Here is a 15,153-nt window from a genome sequence, read left to right as displayed (position 1 = left end):
CGTGGCTTCCTCTTGCTGTGCTTCAACTTATTGGCAGGGACTTGTGTGTAACTGAGTGGTTGATGGAATTCACTGGTAGTTTTGACTCTGAGGTGATCGTTTTTAAACATCCCGTATAGAAGGGAACCAAGCTTAGCGACTCCAGCTGCCACTCCAGAAGGCTTTGCAGCAGAGGACTCAGGCCGGTCAATGTTAGAATCACAAAACTAGTGGTGCGCAGGCCCCATGCCTAGTCCAGCAGGTCAGCTTGTACAGGGTGAGACCTCGCGCCAGTGAACAGCAAAGGGGATTCTGATTGTGCGGTAGAGGGAAAACCTGCTGCCCTGAACCCTTCCCTCCCTCCCTCTCTCCCTTCCTCTCTTCCTTTTTCCACTAACATTTCCCAAACCCTAGACCTTCTAACTAGAACAAGTTAGCAAGCCAGTTTCCCAGATAGGAAGCAAGGAAACTTCTGGATTCACCCAAATCTTTACTTTTCCCAGTCCTTTTTGATTTATGCTGGGATTTTGGGCTAGTGAACGCTCGTCTGGTATGTCTGGTTGGTAAAACAGTCTGTTCTTTTTTTTTTTTTTCTGGACTTCTGTCAGAGGTTGATGTCCAGCCCTGAATAGACAAAGGAGATGTCTTAGTTTTCAGAATGCTATGCTGAGAATCCACACTTGGGTGCTTACTGGTGCTAAGTACACTGGAGGTCATATGGAGTTAAGATCTAAACTACTTCCTAGGTCAAATGTTTGTTCAGTATAGGCCACAGCTATCACATGAGACCCTAAAGAGGATTGCTAAGATTACTGAACTATGGTTTGCAAATACACATGCTTCCTTTTGACTTTTAGAATGTTTCTTAGGGCTTCTTAAACTTTTTCTAATCATGACTCCTTTTTTTTTTTTTGTTTTTCAAGGTAGGGTCTCACTCTGGTCCAAGCTGACCTGGAATTAACTCTGTCATCTCAGGGTGGCCTTGAACTCATGGCAATCCTCCTACCTCTGCCTCCCAAGTGCTGGGATTAAAGGCATGCACCACCACGCCCAGCTCATGACTCCTTTTTGCCCAAGAAATTTTTATGCAACCCTGTGTATAACAGGTATATAAAGTAGGTATACAAATAAAGCAGTTACTGATGATAAATCCTAAAGTAATTTATTTTAAAATAATTCTTTAATCCCAGCACTTAAGGCCATCTTGGGCTACAGAGTATTTCAGCTCAGCCTGGGCTATAGTGAGACCCTACCTCAGAAAACCACCCCCCAAGAAAAAGAAAGAAATGCAACATGAGCAAGAGCTGCTGAAATTCTAGATTCATTACCCATTTAACTTTTAATTAATTTTTGGTTGTTATGTGTTAAGAAACCTGTTACTGTTAACAAATTTTCTGAGCATCCACATTCAGTTACATGTCTCCTTATGGGGGAGTTGCAAGCCACTGTTTAGGAAGCTGTGTGTCTCGGATCACCTTTTTATTTTGGTTTTCTGAGGTAGGGTCTCACTCTAGCTCAGGCTGACCTGGAATTCTGGAATTCACTATGTCATCTCTGGGTGGCCTTGAACTCGTGGCGATCCTCCTACCTCTGTCTCCCAAGTGCTGGGATGAAAGGCATATGTCACCACACCTGGCTGAAAGGTCACTTTTTATTAAAGTCAGATGCAGGCGAGTAGCTCTTTAGGGACTGGTATATTACCATCTAGTCCTTCTTTTGTGAAGACCTTGAATTCCTATTTCCTAGTGGTTTGTCTTCCAAAAAAGAGACGATTTCTGTCATTGAGAAGATAAACAACCATGCTGTGGTTTTCTCAGACTGCTAGTGTGGGGTGCCCTCAATGAGGCACCAGGGATAGAAATGCTTGTCGCCTCTTTCCATGCCCCAGAGGAGCTGCTTGGAGGTAAGTGGATGTATAGGTGTCTTTATCCAGCAATGACCCTTGCTTTGTCTTTGTTTACCAAAGGACCAGGAACTACCAAGACGGCCAAGTCCTCCACTGTACCTCCAGGCCTCCCCGTGTATTTGGACCTGTGCTATATTCCCAACCACAGCAATAGTAAGAATGTTGACGTTGAGTTTTTCAAGAGAGTGAGGTCATCCTACTATGTGGTGAGTGGGAACGATCCTGCAGCCGAGGAGCCCAGCCGGGCTGTCCTGGATGCCTTACTGGAAGGGAAAGCTCAGTGGGGCAGCAACATGCAGGTAAGGGCTTGCTGCAGTGCCTTCTTATTGCTGGGATAAAACAGCTGACCAGAAGCAGCTGAATGGAGGAAAGGGTTTATTTTGGTTTACGGTCTAGAGGGGAAGCTCCGATGGCAGGGGAAAGCATGGCATGGGCAAAGGCTGGACCTCCTTGCCACAGTGGGTGGAAGACTGGAGCAGGAGAGTGAACTGCCCTCTGGCAAGGGGGAGCTGGCTATAACAACACTCCTAAACCTGTCTTCAACACACCTCCATCTCCAAGATCACCACCACCTGGTGATCAAGCACCCAGAACATGAGTTTTTGGGGGTCATCTGATTCGAACAAGCACAGAGCTGTAGGCCCACGTCTGTGCAGCTGTTGAGCTAGGTCTGGAAACAAAAGGAAAGGTGCCTTGCTTAAAAAGCACCTTAAGCCAGGTGTAGTGGTGCACGCCTTTCATCCCAGCGCTCGGGAGGCAGAGGTAGGAGGATCGCTGTGAGTTTGAGGCCACTCTGAGACTATATAGTGAATTCCAGGTCAGCCTGGGCTAGAGAGAGACTCTAGCTGGAAAGAAAAATGCACCTTTGTGATTGTGGATCCTCAAGCTACGCCTTTGAATCTGACACATAAGAAATAACCTACAGGTGAAGTGGGTTTAACACACAGAAGATAGCCTAAAGTAGAATTCTTGACACCATCACCAAGCTACCTTACTGTGGGCATAATTCATTCATCTGTAGCATGGTCTGAGATGATTGACCTTCCTTCCTCTCAGTAGGTTGAGCATTGTGTTTCCATGGGATTATTGCTGACGAATTGTCTATAGTCTTTTGTGTCTTGCTAGGGGACTAAAGCTAGGAGCATGGCCATTGAGGGAGAAAGAAATCAGAAGTCCAGGAGAACATCCACAGTATAGAAACATTGTTCACCAAAGGATACTTCCAACTCCCAACTCTCAAATCTCAAGCCTGACCGTGAACCACCCCACTCCTCTATTCCAGCCACATGCATGAATTTGTCTTGGGCCAAGGGTTGGACTTCTAAGGGCTTTAAGGTGCAATCATAACTAAAACTGGATGAAATATGCAGTGTGTTTTATGCACGACTTCCCACCTGTGTTAAGGAAAGTATGAGAACTTGCACTTCACCAAAGTACTTTTTAACTTTAATACTTTAAAGCCAACAGTGAATTTAGATACAGATTGACAACTTTATTCTGTTCTTGGAAATTGTTATTTGAAAACTCCTTTGCATTTCTTGGGGAAAATAGGAAAAAAATTTTCCCCTTCTTTTAGTGGTCCAACTAATACTAGTTTGTTTGTTTTCTCTCTCTCTTTCTGTCTCTCTTTCTCTCTCTCTCTCTCTGTAACTTTTGACATCTGTCCCTGCCCTTAAATAGCTCTTTTCTGTCTCCCTGCAGGTGACTCTAATCCCAACACACGACTCAGAGGTGATGAGGGAATGGTACCAGGAGACCCATGAGAAGCAGCAGGACCTGAACATCATGGTCTTAGCCAGCAGCAGCACTGTGGTCATGCAAGACGAGTCCTTCCCTGCATGCAAGATAGAACTGTAGACGCCACAGCCAGCCACACCATAGGATTTGAACTTTGTTTCCAGAAATTCTTCAATTTGAAACTACCTTTTCTAATACGTCCATTCATCTGATTACGTCACTGAACAATTACCTGCCAAACGCTATACTGTGTCACGGTGGTGAAAATCACCTATATTTCTCAGTTTTTTGCTGATTGCTAAGGGAAGTAACAGTATTCCCACAATAGGATTCAAGTTACTACAAAATTACCTGCCCTGTTCATCTACATTGGAAGCCATGTACTCACGCAACCAACTGACTTTTGCTACGTATTGGCATTTATCTTTGAGAGAGAGAGAGAGAGAGAGAGGGAAGGAGGAAGAGGGAGAGGGAGAGGAGGGAGCGAGGGAGTGAGCACACAGAATGCAGGAGAGAGAGCTAGAAAGAGTGAGAGACAAAGAATGAGAAAGAAAGAATGCAAGAGGAGGAGGATGTGATGGTAGAGTTCTGATGAGATACCCCCGAGAGAAAAAGAGAGGGTCGGCGGGGTCAAGAGAAGACAGGCAACAACTGAGGTCTGCATTTTCTCAGGCAGTAGTCTACATTGGCCAAGTTTTCCATTTTTGTCAGTCTGCCAAGGGCCTTCATTTTCTAAAGCACGTTGGTTAGAACAAGCAAACAAAAAAAAAAGTGAGACTTGCTGTGAGGGATGTGAGCCTTTCACGCCTTAATTAAGACCCTGCAACCTGAGGGCTGCCCACTGGCATAATGTAGTGAGCGCAGACTGATGTGCAAGTGGTTCGAGCCCCCTTCAGAACTCTCAGACCGTTTCAACACACAGACAGGTTGTTCTAAGGCATGCGCCCAGCGTTTGTCCACCCACTTAGGCCACACTGAGTCCACCTGCATGCGCCACACTCCAGTTCACCCCAGTTAACTGAAGCAAATATACCAAAGCAGTTGGGAGTGCACACACGGGGGACAATTTGCCTTAGGAAGTGACTTGAATGTACAAAGATACTTGATGCACTTATTTTTTAATGTGAGACAGCAAGTTTTTAAAACAGCCACGTAGGATTATTAGATACTCCAGGTCAAGGAGCACACGCGCGCGCGCGCGCGTGCGTGGAGTACTAGAAGCTGATCTGATCGGTCCAACAGTTTGACGCCGCGTCGTGCGTGTTGAATACCACCGCCGAACAAGTTGCGTCTCCCACAGCTTCACCACGACTGCAAGTTCAAGGTGGAATGGCTTCTATGATCAGAACCGGGAAAGCAGTGAATCTTATGGTGGAAGAGGTTCTCAGCAAGTGTACAGTATTTTCCTTCCTTTGTCTTACATCGGCTTTTTTAAGTTTTCATTCATTTCGATATAATTATGGGAACACGTGTACAGAAGAATTTTTTTTAGATACGTGAGAACTTTTCATAGATGAACTTTTTAACAAACGTTTTCATTTACAGGAAAATGCAAAGAAAATGTTCAAGTGATAGTCTCCTTTTTTTTTTTTACCTCCCCCCCCCTTAAGTGTTATGTAAGACAAACTAGAAGTTTTTTGAAGTTCTGGCAAGATTTGAAGTCTGATATTCCAGTAATAATATTTATTAAAAACATGTAACTACCAAGAATATTGATACCTTCCACCCTTTGATTCCCAAAAACATACAAATCTGAGCATCAGCTGTTTGAGAGCAGGGGGCACGGTGGGGCAGGCTGCTTTTCAGGGCCTTACGTATGTAACTAAGTGGTATCCTACCTACTTCTTTCAAGATCTTCAACCACGAGGTAAAAGAGCCAAGTTCAAAAGAACCCTAGCACCAATTTGCTTTGGGATTTTCTTTTCTGGAAAACAGTAAATGAAAGAAAGAATAGGTTTAAAGCAAATAATTCCCAACTCGTCCGTTCATCCTGTAGAGTTCAGACATAATGTCCATCATCGTCATCATTGACCCATGAACCTGGGAAGCCAGATCATGATTAAAACTGAAGCCGCATTTCCAGATCCATGTACCCAGTGTTCAGATGTGGCAAAAACTTCTCAGTGACAACTGTGTTGTGCTCTGTCACACTATGTTTCCTGCAGACTCTTAAGATCTACGGAGTAGTGAACAATGACCTCAATTTATTTTTTATGTTAGTTATTTATTTCAAAATTAACATTTTAGTTTATTTTTGTCTGTGAAGTGTATGTTTTGCACTGCTAGCTACTATGAGGGTTTAAACAATGCTTCGGGGTCCCTTCACTGAGGACCCATGCAGTCTACTTAATGCTGTGAATTACATTTTCCAAATGTTTAATTTTTTAAAGAAAATTAATACTCTATTTTTGTTAGGCTTCTCTAGGAATGCAGTTTTATTTATTGCCCTATTTCTTTCAATTCTTTAAAAGTAACACATTAAAGGTACAACGATTTCATATATGATGGAAAAGTCAGTGTGATGAAAATGGATTTCATTGAGTATAAACTTATCTACTAGACCAGCTAAAACACCTAAGATCGTTGTTTAATGGTTAGCTGATGAATTGGTCCACATAATGCATGGGAAGTGAAACATGTTCTAGCCTTCTTGCCAAATCGAGACCTCTGGTTGATTTCTCTTTGATACAAGAGTTATTTTCCAATTGCCCAAATTAAACTTAACTTAGCTTATATATTATTTTGCTTTAAAATATAAATATCTTAGGAAAGTCATAGCTAGTCTTCAGTTATAACCACTCTACTCCACTCTTTTTTTTTTTTTTTTTTTTTTTTTTACTCCTTGCTATGAGATTTAATGGGAAAAAATAATTAAAAAAAAACCTCACCGGTCTACTGGCTCTACTTCCTATGACATCTGTCGGTAACTCTATCCATCATTCTCCGTAATGACCACAGAGCTGAGTACACCAGGAAAAACAACAATATTTGCGTTACAGGTTGCTCCTGACCTCCCAGATAACCTTTCCTACCTGTGTGACTAACCTGATTTTGTTAGTTCCATAGATACACAATTAGTTTAGTAAGAGCCATCACAACGTACCATGTACATTTGTGGTGAGAGCTAAAAACTGACATAGACTTCTAGAAGCTTTGTTCATAATGATTTCTTAATCCAGTGTATAGGTTGAATATTTGAGCGGAAGGGATTTCCACTCTGTTTAAATGATGGGATTCTATTGAGATAGCACTTCAGACCTCGACCTTTTGTTGGTGGGGTTCTATTCTTAAACAAAATTCTACTGAGACTAAACATTAGAGACAAGCCTCCATTTCTGTTTTAACCAATTCTACTCCTTTTTCTTCAGACCCCAACTCCTGTGCATGCCTTCTCAGTCTTGTGGTGGGACTGAATACAATGACTGACCCCTCTCCCCAAACACCATTTTTTTTTTTCATGGAATTCAAAAGAACTTTTTTTTTCCCCTTAACGTTGCATATCATAGTGAATGGTTTCCCCAGTGTATATGAATGTTTTAAGTGTCTCCCATAGCTTATAAAGTTTAGGAGCTTCCAATATTCATTTAATAAGATTTAATCATTTGCTAATGGAAATTTTGCCACCTTCCATTTTCCCTCTGTTACGGAATCTCAGCTCCTGGGAGCTGCTCTACAATTCTGGAATTGCTTTTCTTGCCTCTCTTTAGTCACCTGTCTGTCAGGAGGTTCCTGCTCAGCAAGGGTATTGTAAGTTAGGATAATGACTTTTTCTGGTTTTTTTTTTTTCTTTCTTTTGTGCTTCAGATTTAGGAGAAAAGATCCCGTTTCCATATGAAAGGAACTGTAAGCTTTTATCGTTTAACCAACTGAACAACACACCAAAAAGCAGCCTGGGGATGAGCATTTTTGACAGCAATTAGATTATTCACCTGGTATTAAAATTACTCACTATTTTAAAAACTGCGACTTCATGGATTCATTTTAAAGGCAGCATCAAAAACTGAAAAAAGAAGGGAAAAAAAAAATAACCAGCTTCTCTGCACTTGTGTGGAGCTCCCCGAAACAGGAGCCCCAGAGAGCAGGCTCAGACCGGCTTCGAGTCAAGCTTTTCTGCACAGACGCAGCCCAGCCCGCGCTTTCCAGCCCGGGAAGAGGCGGTGCTGAGCCTAGCCCGCGAGAAGCACTCCTCTCTCTTGTTCTGAATGGTGTTTGTGTCAGTCTGCAGCTGTGTATGGTATTATGTCTTATAATCCTGCATCACTTCTATCCTATCCAGTCATATCTAATGTAGAAAATTAGTTTCCAGTGAAAGTAATATGTAGTGCTTTTATGATATTTGTGTGCAATATCCCCTCTTCCATTGAGGATATTTGATGTAAAGGAAAAATAAACTCAGTTCCACAATAAAATACAAAAAAGTGGCAAAAGTTCACGTGTGTGCTGGAACATCTTTGGTTTTCTTGCCATCTGGGCACTGCCCACCGTCACAAGGCTGACTGTTCCCTTCAGGGTGGGCACCCTAGCTTTTGGCGATCAGCTGAGTGCATTCTACTTACTTTTGCAACCACATTTGTTGTCTTTTATATTCAAGCTCTTGCAGATGTTACAGTGTAAGGACAGGACCTGAGATTTGAAGGGAAATAACAATTAAAATTATCGCTTATAGCCGGGCGTGGTGGTGCATGCCTTCAATCCCAGCACTTGAGAGGCAGAGGTAGGAGGATCGCCATGAGTTTGAGGCCACCCTGAGACTACATAATGAATTCCAGGTCAGCCTGGGCTAGAGTGAGACCCTAACTTGAAAAAACAAACAAACAAAACACCACCGCCAAAATAGTGCCGATAAAGACCCACATAGTTGATGGGAACTATTGGGACTGTTTACTGCCCAAAGCATAAGTAAAGGAAAAGACAGATTTTAATCCTGGCTCTGCCACACCCAGCTGGGTAGTTTGTCACTTAACCTACTTGGAGTTCATTTTTCCCCTATAAAAGGAGTGGGCTAGATAAAAGGGGCAAATTCTATAGTTCTTCCGAAGGCTCCCGTTCCCAGGCTCTATAAGGCTCTCCTGCTCAGGGGAATATGCTTAATAGGGCTCTGCCTCTGTGGCCGTTGCCAAATAGACTCTGCTCGGCCAACACAATACTCTATGCATCACACTCACAGCTAGCAACCAGGAGTTGCTAAGGAAAAGCAATGCTGTGGAGCAGGATCTAAAGGTAGGGCGGAAGGGAAGGCCGTGGCTTTATTCAGCGTCCAGCAGTGGGTTATTCCTACTTCTGTCCCCTGACTGGGGCAGACAGGCCAGCAAAGGAACAGTGGAAATATTGCAGGGTAAGGGGAGATAAAAGACACAGAACTCTCAGCTGCTGCCCGCGGGACACTGCCATATATAGATTTAGTCTCTCTCTCTTGTACTGGGTGAGTCTCATATTCTGATGGGTTACTTGGAACTTGTTAAACGGAGTTTACCAAAAAAAAAAAAAAAAAGAATTTATCATCATTGCTTACAGGGGATGGGGCGGGGGACATAGGCTCAAGGAAGCTGACCAGCCTGCTGTAGATGTCACCTCTTATTTTTTTCTTTTTTCAGCCCCTTTTATCATGAGGGCCCGCCCCTTCCCTGTCACCATATAGTAACATAAGCTACTGAGTTTATCCCAGGCTCCAAGGTACACAGACTCGAAGCTGTCCCCTCTGCTCACTGAGGCCCTTAGTACAACATTACTGTCCCTGGGTGCCTCGCACATTCAAGAGGAAGTGATGGCTATTCTCGTTGAGCGAAAGTTTATCCCTGGGCAGAAACCAACACACGTCTATTCACCCCACATAGGGCCCAGAAAACGGACCAAAACACGATTGCAACCTAATTTGTTTGAACCAATAATGAGCTTCTAGGGTTGCTCACAGGGCAGGGTGAGGGGTTGTTTACAGGAACGTGGGTGATTGAAAGCAAAGGCAGCTGCATCATACAAAAGCCCACCCGGGCATAGGTGAGAGGCTGCCACCTCTGGAGCTCACTGCAGGACTGGCAGGCCGCTCAGCTGCCTGGTCTCCCCAACAAATTGTTTACCTTTTATATAACCTCAGGGAGTGGTCTGGCAACTTTTCCAGTTTAGAAAATCGCTACACAGCAACAGAGTGTGTATGACCTTGGGGAGTGGTCCTGTGACCTTTTACGCTTCAACGCTCTCAGACGTGACCTCCTGAGTCTCCCCAGTGTTCTTCCCCCTCCCTTTAGGAGGGTCTATTTCAATTAGGAGGAATTTGCTGTACAGCCACCCACCCCCGTCCCTTGGCTCCTACACCGTCCTCTCTTCTCCCCCGTTTCCTGAGCCTTGGAGGGAGCAAGACTGATGTCCCTCTATGAATCAGGAATGGGTCACCATGCCATAGCAACAGTCAGTCCCAGCAGCTTGACCAGTTTAGTAAGCACACCCTCCACGGCAGAGAAGTTTCCTTCTATAAAACTTACCAATGAGGATCTAGAAGAATCAACGCAAATGTTTCGCAGGCAGTTTGACAGGCCCATTACGTGTCTTCCTCAGAACAATGGCACTGGCTTCCCCACTGAGAACTATGACCTCCCCGGCCACAGGCTTTTGTCCGGGTTTACAGTGACACATAGGAACCCCTCCTTCGGAGTGGGTCTTGAATCCAATTGGAAAGCTATTGGCTGTACCCGGAACAATCACGCCACTACCACACCAGCGGGCACCTCTTGCTGGGCAGGTTGGTCATGGTTAGCATGAGGGGGCCCCACAGTTTGGCAGGACTGTTGGTGACAATTCCTCGCCCCCCCCAGCAGCCTGGCAGCACCCCCCCCCCCCACCCAGGCACTATGAAAGCTAGGCCAATAGGTGGGGGAATTTCTAGCTAGGTTCCAACCTGCTGTCCTGCAGGCAGTGTGTGTGATGTGTTTAGCAATAGGGTCTTACCATTTAGTCCTGGAATTCAACAACAGCCATGGAAAGCCTTTTCTTTTCTTTTTTTGAGTCCCCAAGAGCCTCCCTGATCAGCAACACTTACCTGTAGACCTCCTCAGGTACAGGAATCTACACAACCTTACGCCATCCAGGAATGTCTTTTCTCACCCGTATAAGGTGCCTTCCTTTAAACTCCTTAACTGCTGTCTTTACTGCCCTCTCAGATGCTTTTCTATATGTGTAAGAGTAACACTGGAAAGTAACGGGGCAGCGTCTCTGCAGGTCCACCGCCATCCATCCCAAGCTAAGTGGTTATGGGCTGGAGGGATGGCTTAGTGGTTAAGGCATTTGCCTGAAAAGACAAAGGACCCAGGTTTGATTCCCCAGGACCCACATGCACAAGGGGTCGCAGGCATCTGGAGTTCGTTTGCAGTGGCTGGAGGCTCTGACAGGCCCATTCTCTCTCTCCTGCTTTCTCTGTCAAATAAATAAAAATAAAATATTCAAAAAATTTTAAAAAGAAGCTAAGGTGTGTTACTAAAGGCGAATAATATCAGCAAGTGTTAAGATTCCATTGCTGACATCAACTGTGTTCTCAAAAGAGCAATATTGGGGGATAGTACCATGGATGGGAGGTGCTACCCTACCCAGCTTAAAAATAAATAAATAAAGCCGGGCGTGGTGGCGCACGCCTTTAATCCCAGCAGAGACAGAGGTAGGAGGATCGCCGTGAGTTCAAGGCCACCCTGAGACTACAGAGTTAATTCCAGGTCAGCCTGGACCAGAGTGAGACCCTACCTCGAAAAAACCAAAATATATATATATATATATATATATATATATTATTTTGGGCTGGAGAGATGGTTTAGTAGTTAAGGTATTTGCTTGCAAAGCCAAAGGACCCAGGTTCAACTCCCCAGGACCCACGTAAGCCAGATGCATAAGGTAGTACATGCATCTGGAGTTTGTTTGCAGTGGCTGGAGGCCCTGGCGTGCCCATTCTTTCTGCCTCTTTCGCCTTCTCTCTCTCTCAAATAAATAAATAAAAATATCAAAAAATATTTTATTTTTATTTATTTGAGAGAGAGAGAGCAAGACAGAAACAGAAAGAGAAAGAGAATGGGCATGCCAGGACCCCAAGCCACTGCAAACGAACTCCAGATGCATGCGCCACCTTGTGCATCTGGCTTTATGTGGCCCCTGGGGAATCAAACCTGGGTCCTTTTGGCTTTGCAGGCAAGTGCCTTAGCCACTAGACTATCTCTCCAGCCACTATCTAGCTTTTTATAATTTATAAACATGTTCCTTGAGTTTCCTTATCCAGAAGCGCATTCATGGGGCTGCCTTGGATTTCCCCAGCCCCGAGGGGCTCAATGGGGTCCACTCAACTGCTTGGCTCAACCCCGGGCCTGGAGCGAGGCTGCTCTTCAGTCTGTGGCTGTGCACGTTGTCTCCCCCATCTGACAGGCTCTGAGGCTGCAGTCTTAGCCACCTCTCTCCAGGGGACACACCTGGTTGCTATGACAGCCTCAGGCTAGGCAAGCAATCTCCACCTCAGGCATATATTTTAGCCGGAGAGAAATGCAGGATTTCGAAAATGACCATTTTTAGTATGAGATATGATATAATCCTATCACATTTACTTATTGAGAGAGAGCGATGCAGATAGAAAAGAGTGGGGCACGCCAGGACCTCTAGCCACTGCAAATGAACTCCAGATGCATGCTCCACCTTGTGAATCTGGTTTATGTGGGTAATGAGGCTCGAACCTGGGTTCTTATGCTTTGCAGGCAAGTGCCTTAACCACTAAGCCATCTCTCCAGCTACCCCCCATCACATTTTTAATGATTCACTAAAGCCAAAGCCAATTTAGGCTTTATCCCTCCCCCACCCTTTTATTTGGTATTTTTGTTGTTTTTGTTTTTTCAAGGTAGGGTTTCACTTTAGCCCAGGCTGACCTGGAATTCACTCTGTATCCTTAGGATGGCCTTGAACTAACAGTGATCCTCCTACCTCTGTCTCCCAAGAGCTGAGATTAAAGGTGTGCACCACCACACCCAGCTTTATTTGGTTTCACTTTAGCCCAGGCTGATCTGGAATTCACTATGTAGTCTCAGGCTGGCCTTAAACTCACTGCAATCCTCCTCCCTCTGCCTCTCAAGTACTGGGATTAAAGGTATGCACCACCCTGCCTGGCTGGCTCTTTTCTTATCCATACCAGTGAAACTGTCAGGTACCAATGACATTTTATTTTATTTTGGTTGTTAGAGATAGGGTCTCACTCTGGTCCAGGCTGACCTGGAATTAACTATGTAGTTTCAGGGTGGCCTCTCGGCAATCCTCCTCCTACCTCTGCTTCCCAAGTGTTGGGTTTAAAGGCTTGTGCCACCATACCTGGCATCCACCAGTAGCATTTAAAATTATTTTGCTTATTTTTATTTATTTGAGAGCAGCAGACAGAGAGACAACAAGGCAGAGAGAATGGGCGCACCACCAGGGCCTCCAGCCACTGCAAACAAACTCCAGATGCATGCGCCACCTTGTGCATCTGGCTAACGTGGGTCCTGGGGAACCGAGCCTCGAACCGGGGTCCTTAGGCTTCACAGGCGAGCACTTAACAGCGAAGCCATCTCTGTAGCCCCGCCAGTGTCATGGATTTGTCCCCTGACCCTCATGAGGAGACTGCTAGTCCAGTTATACTCAGACAGCAAAATCCATGTTATCACTTGCTCTTTCCCCAGGGAAGCTTGTCTAGCTAGGACAAATAATGACCCATCCTGTGTCACCGTGCACTTCTCCTTCATGTTTAGTTACCCAAGAAACAGCTGATGTTACTCTTTCAGCCTGGAAACATCACTAGCAAATGAGCTACTTGCCACCAATACCATGCTTGGGGCTCATCTCCGCCACCTCAGAAGTCTTGTGGATGCTCTACCCATAATCCTTTGCTAGGGATTCTGACCTCAGCCTTAATAGTTTGGACTGAAGAGTTCTTGGGTGGGCGGAGGCACTGTTCTCTTGGCTGCAGAATACCTAGCTGCGTTCCTCACCTTCACTCAGGATCCCAACAGTACTCTCTTGGTTCTGACAGTTGAAAGGACCAGCAAACACTTACAGAGCCACTCCAGGTTGAGAAGCATTAGGGGAAGCAATAGGGTTTACAATGGAGATCTCCTACAATCCCACCATGATGGATGGCTCTCTGTTATCTCTGCAAGGGTGTCTGCCGGCTAAGGTATGCTAGCAGGAGCCAGGCAGTGATGCGGGCCGAAGAGGCTGCCTCGCCCCTCAGTGGACCCTGCTGAGGGGTGCACTCCAGTGAAACAGGGTGCTAGGGGTTCAGGAAAGTCTTTGAACCCCAAACCCTAGGTTCATATCTTTTTTTTTTTTTTTTCGAGGTAGGGTCTCACTCTAGCCCAAGCTGACCTAGAATTCACTGTCATCTCAGGGTGGCCTTGAACTCATGGCGATTCTCCTACTTCTGTCTCCTGAGTGCTGGGATTAAAGGCGTGTGCCACCACGCCCAGCTTCATGTCCATTTTTAACCAACAAATTGAATAAGACCAGGAAGGATAATTATTAAACTTATTATATTTACCAAGGGATAAACAGAACCAAAGGAAGGAAAATGAATTATTGCAGGAAGGACAGAACGAAGGAAAGGAGAATGAACACACCCCATGGCCTGAAAGCCCATGTGGAGGGCCTGGAACAACCGTGGAGAGGACAGATAAGGAAGTGGGAAGAGCTCCTGGCCTGTGCAGGAGGGGTGAGGAGACCATGTGGAAAGTAAGCGCTTAGGGCTCTTCCCCTCGGCTCAGCCCAAGAAGCTCACCAAAAGCTGGAGGGCCACCAGTAGTCAGGCAACCTAGAAAGAGCTTGCCCTCTCCCCACAAACGCATTTATAACCTTCTGGTGGTGGGGCCTACCTTCTGGCTCAGGTGAGCCAGGTGGGCAGCAATTGGTCTGGGTTAGGGGCTGTCTCAGGAATCTAGCCATGATGGCAAGTACTAGGGGCTAAACTTGACCAATTACAATGTTAGGATGCTAGAAAAAGATCTCCCTCCCATGGAGAGGCTCAGGTATAGAAAAATAGGCAAGAGATAAGAAGTCAAAACATCTTTTGATCTCTGGCAAGTAAGATCTTCCTGTTCCCCCCCACACACTTAATTTTTAAATTATTATTTTTTTGAGAATTGGTATGCCAGGGCCTCAACTACTGAAATAGAACACCAGATGCTTGTGCTCCCTAGTGGGCATGTGCGACCCTACGCTTGCCTCACCTTTGTGCATCTGGCTTATGTGGGATCTGAAGAGTTGAACATGGGTCCTTAGGCTTCACAAGCAAATGCTTTAACCGCTAAGCCATCTCGCCAAAGCCCTCCATTTTATTTTTTACTTCCTGTCACACATCACCCTCCCTCACCTACCTTCTTGAGATCTTCTCCCACTGGGCCCTCACACTCAAATGCTCGTCTCCTCTCCTGCTTTAGGGGACACCCAACCCATGATGGTGACCTGCCAAGTTTCAGACATAAGTCTTAGACATCAAATTTTGCTTGACCCTCATTTTCTAAGTCACTGAGGGTAGTCCTGGTGTCTTA

At 45.2% G+C, this 15,153-nt stretch overlaps 1 protein-coding gene across 1 annotated transcript in view; it reads left to right on the top strand.

Annotated features, from left to right (window-relative positions):
- The window catches only part of Map1b (microtubule associated protein 1B), a 116,561-nt gene extending 108,509 nt beyond the window's left edge, over window positions 1–8,052 (top strand). Inside the window, exons 6-7 of the mRNA XM_004651546.3 lie at window positions 1,946–2,184; window positions 3,587–8,052. Coding sequence (XP_004651603.2) covers window positions 1,946–2,184; window positions 3,587–3,742 — 395 coding nt within the window. The 3' untranslated portion in view covers window positions 3,743–8,052. The remainder of the gene's footprint in view (window positions 1–1,945; window positions 2,185–3,586) is intronic.
- Window positions 8,053–15,153: the final 7,101 nt, after the last annotated feature.

Source organism: Jaculus jaculus, chromosome 14 (genome assembly GCF_020740685.1).
Source record: "Jaculus jaculus isolate mJacJac1 chromosome 14, mJacJac1.mat.Y.cur, whole genome shotgun sequence".
NCBI classification, from domain to species: Eukaryota; Metazoa; Chordata; class Mammalia; order Rodentia; family Dipodidae; genus Jaculus; species Jaculus jaculus.
Note: the sequence above shows the minus strand (reverse complement) of the source record. Positions and strands in the feature narration are given on the sequence as shown.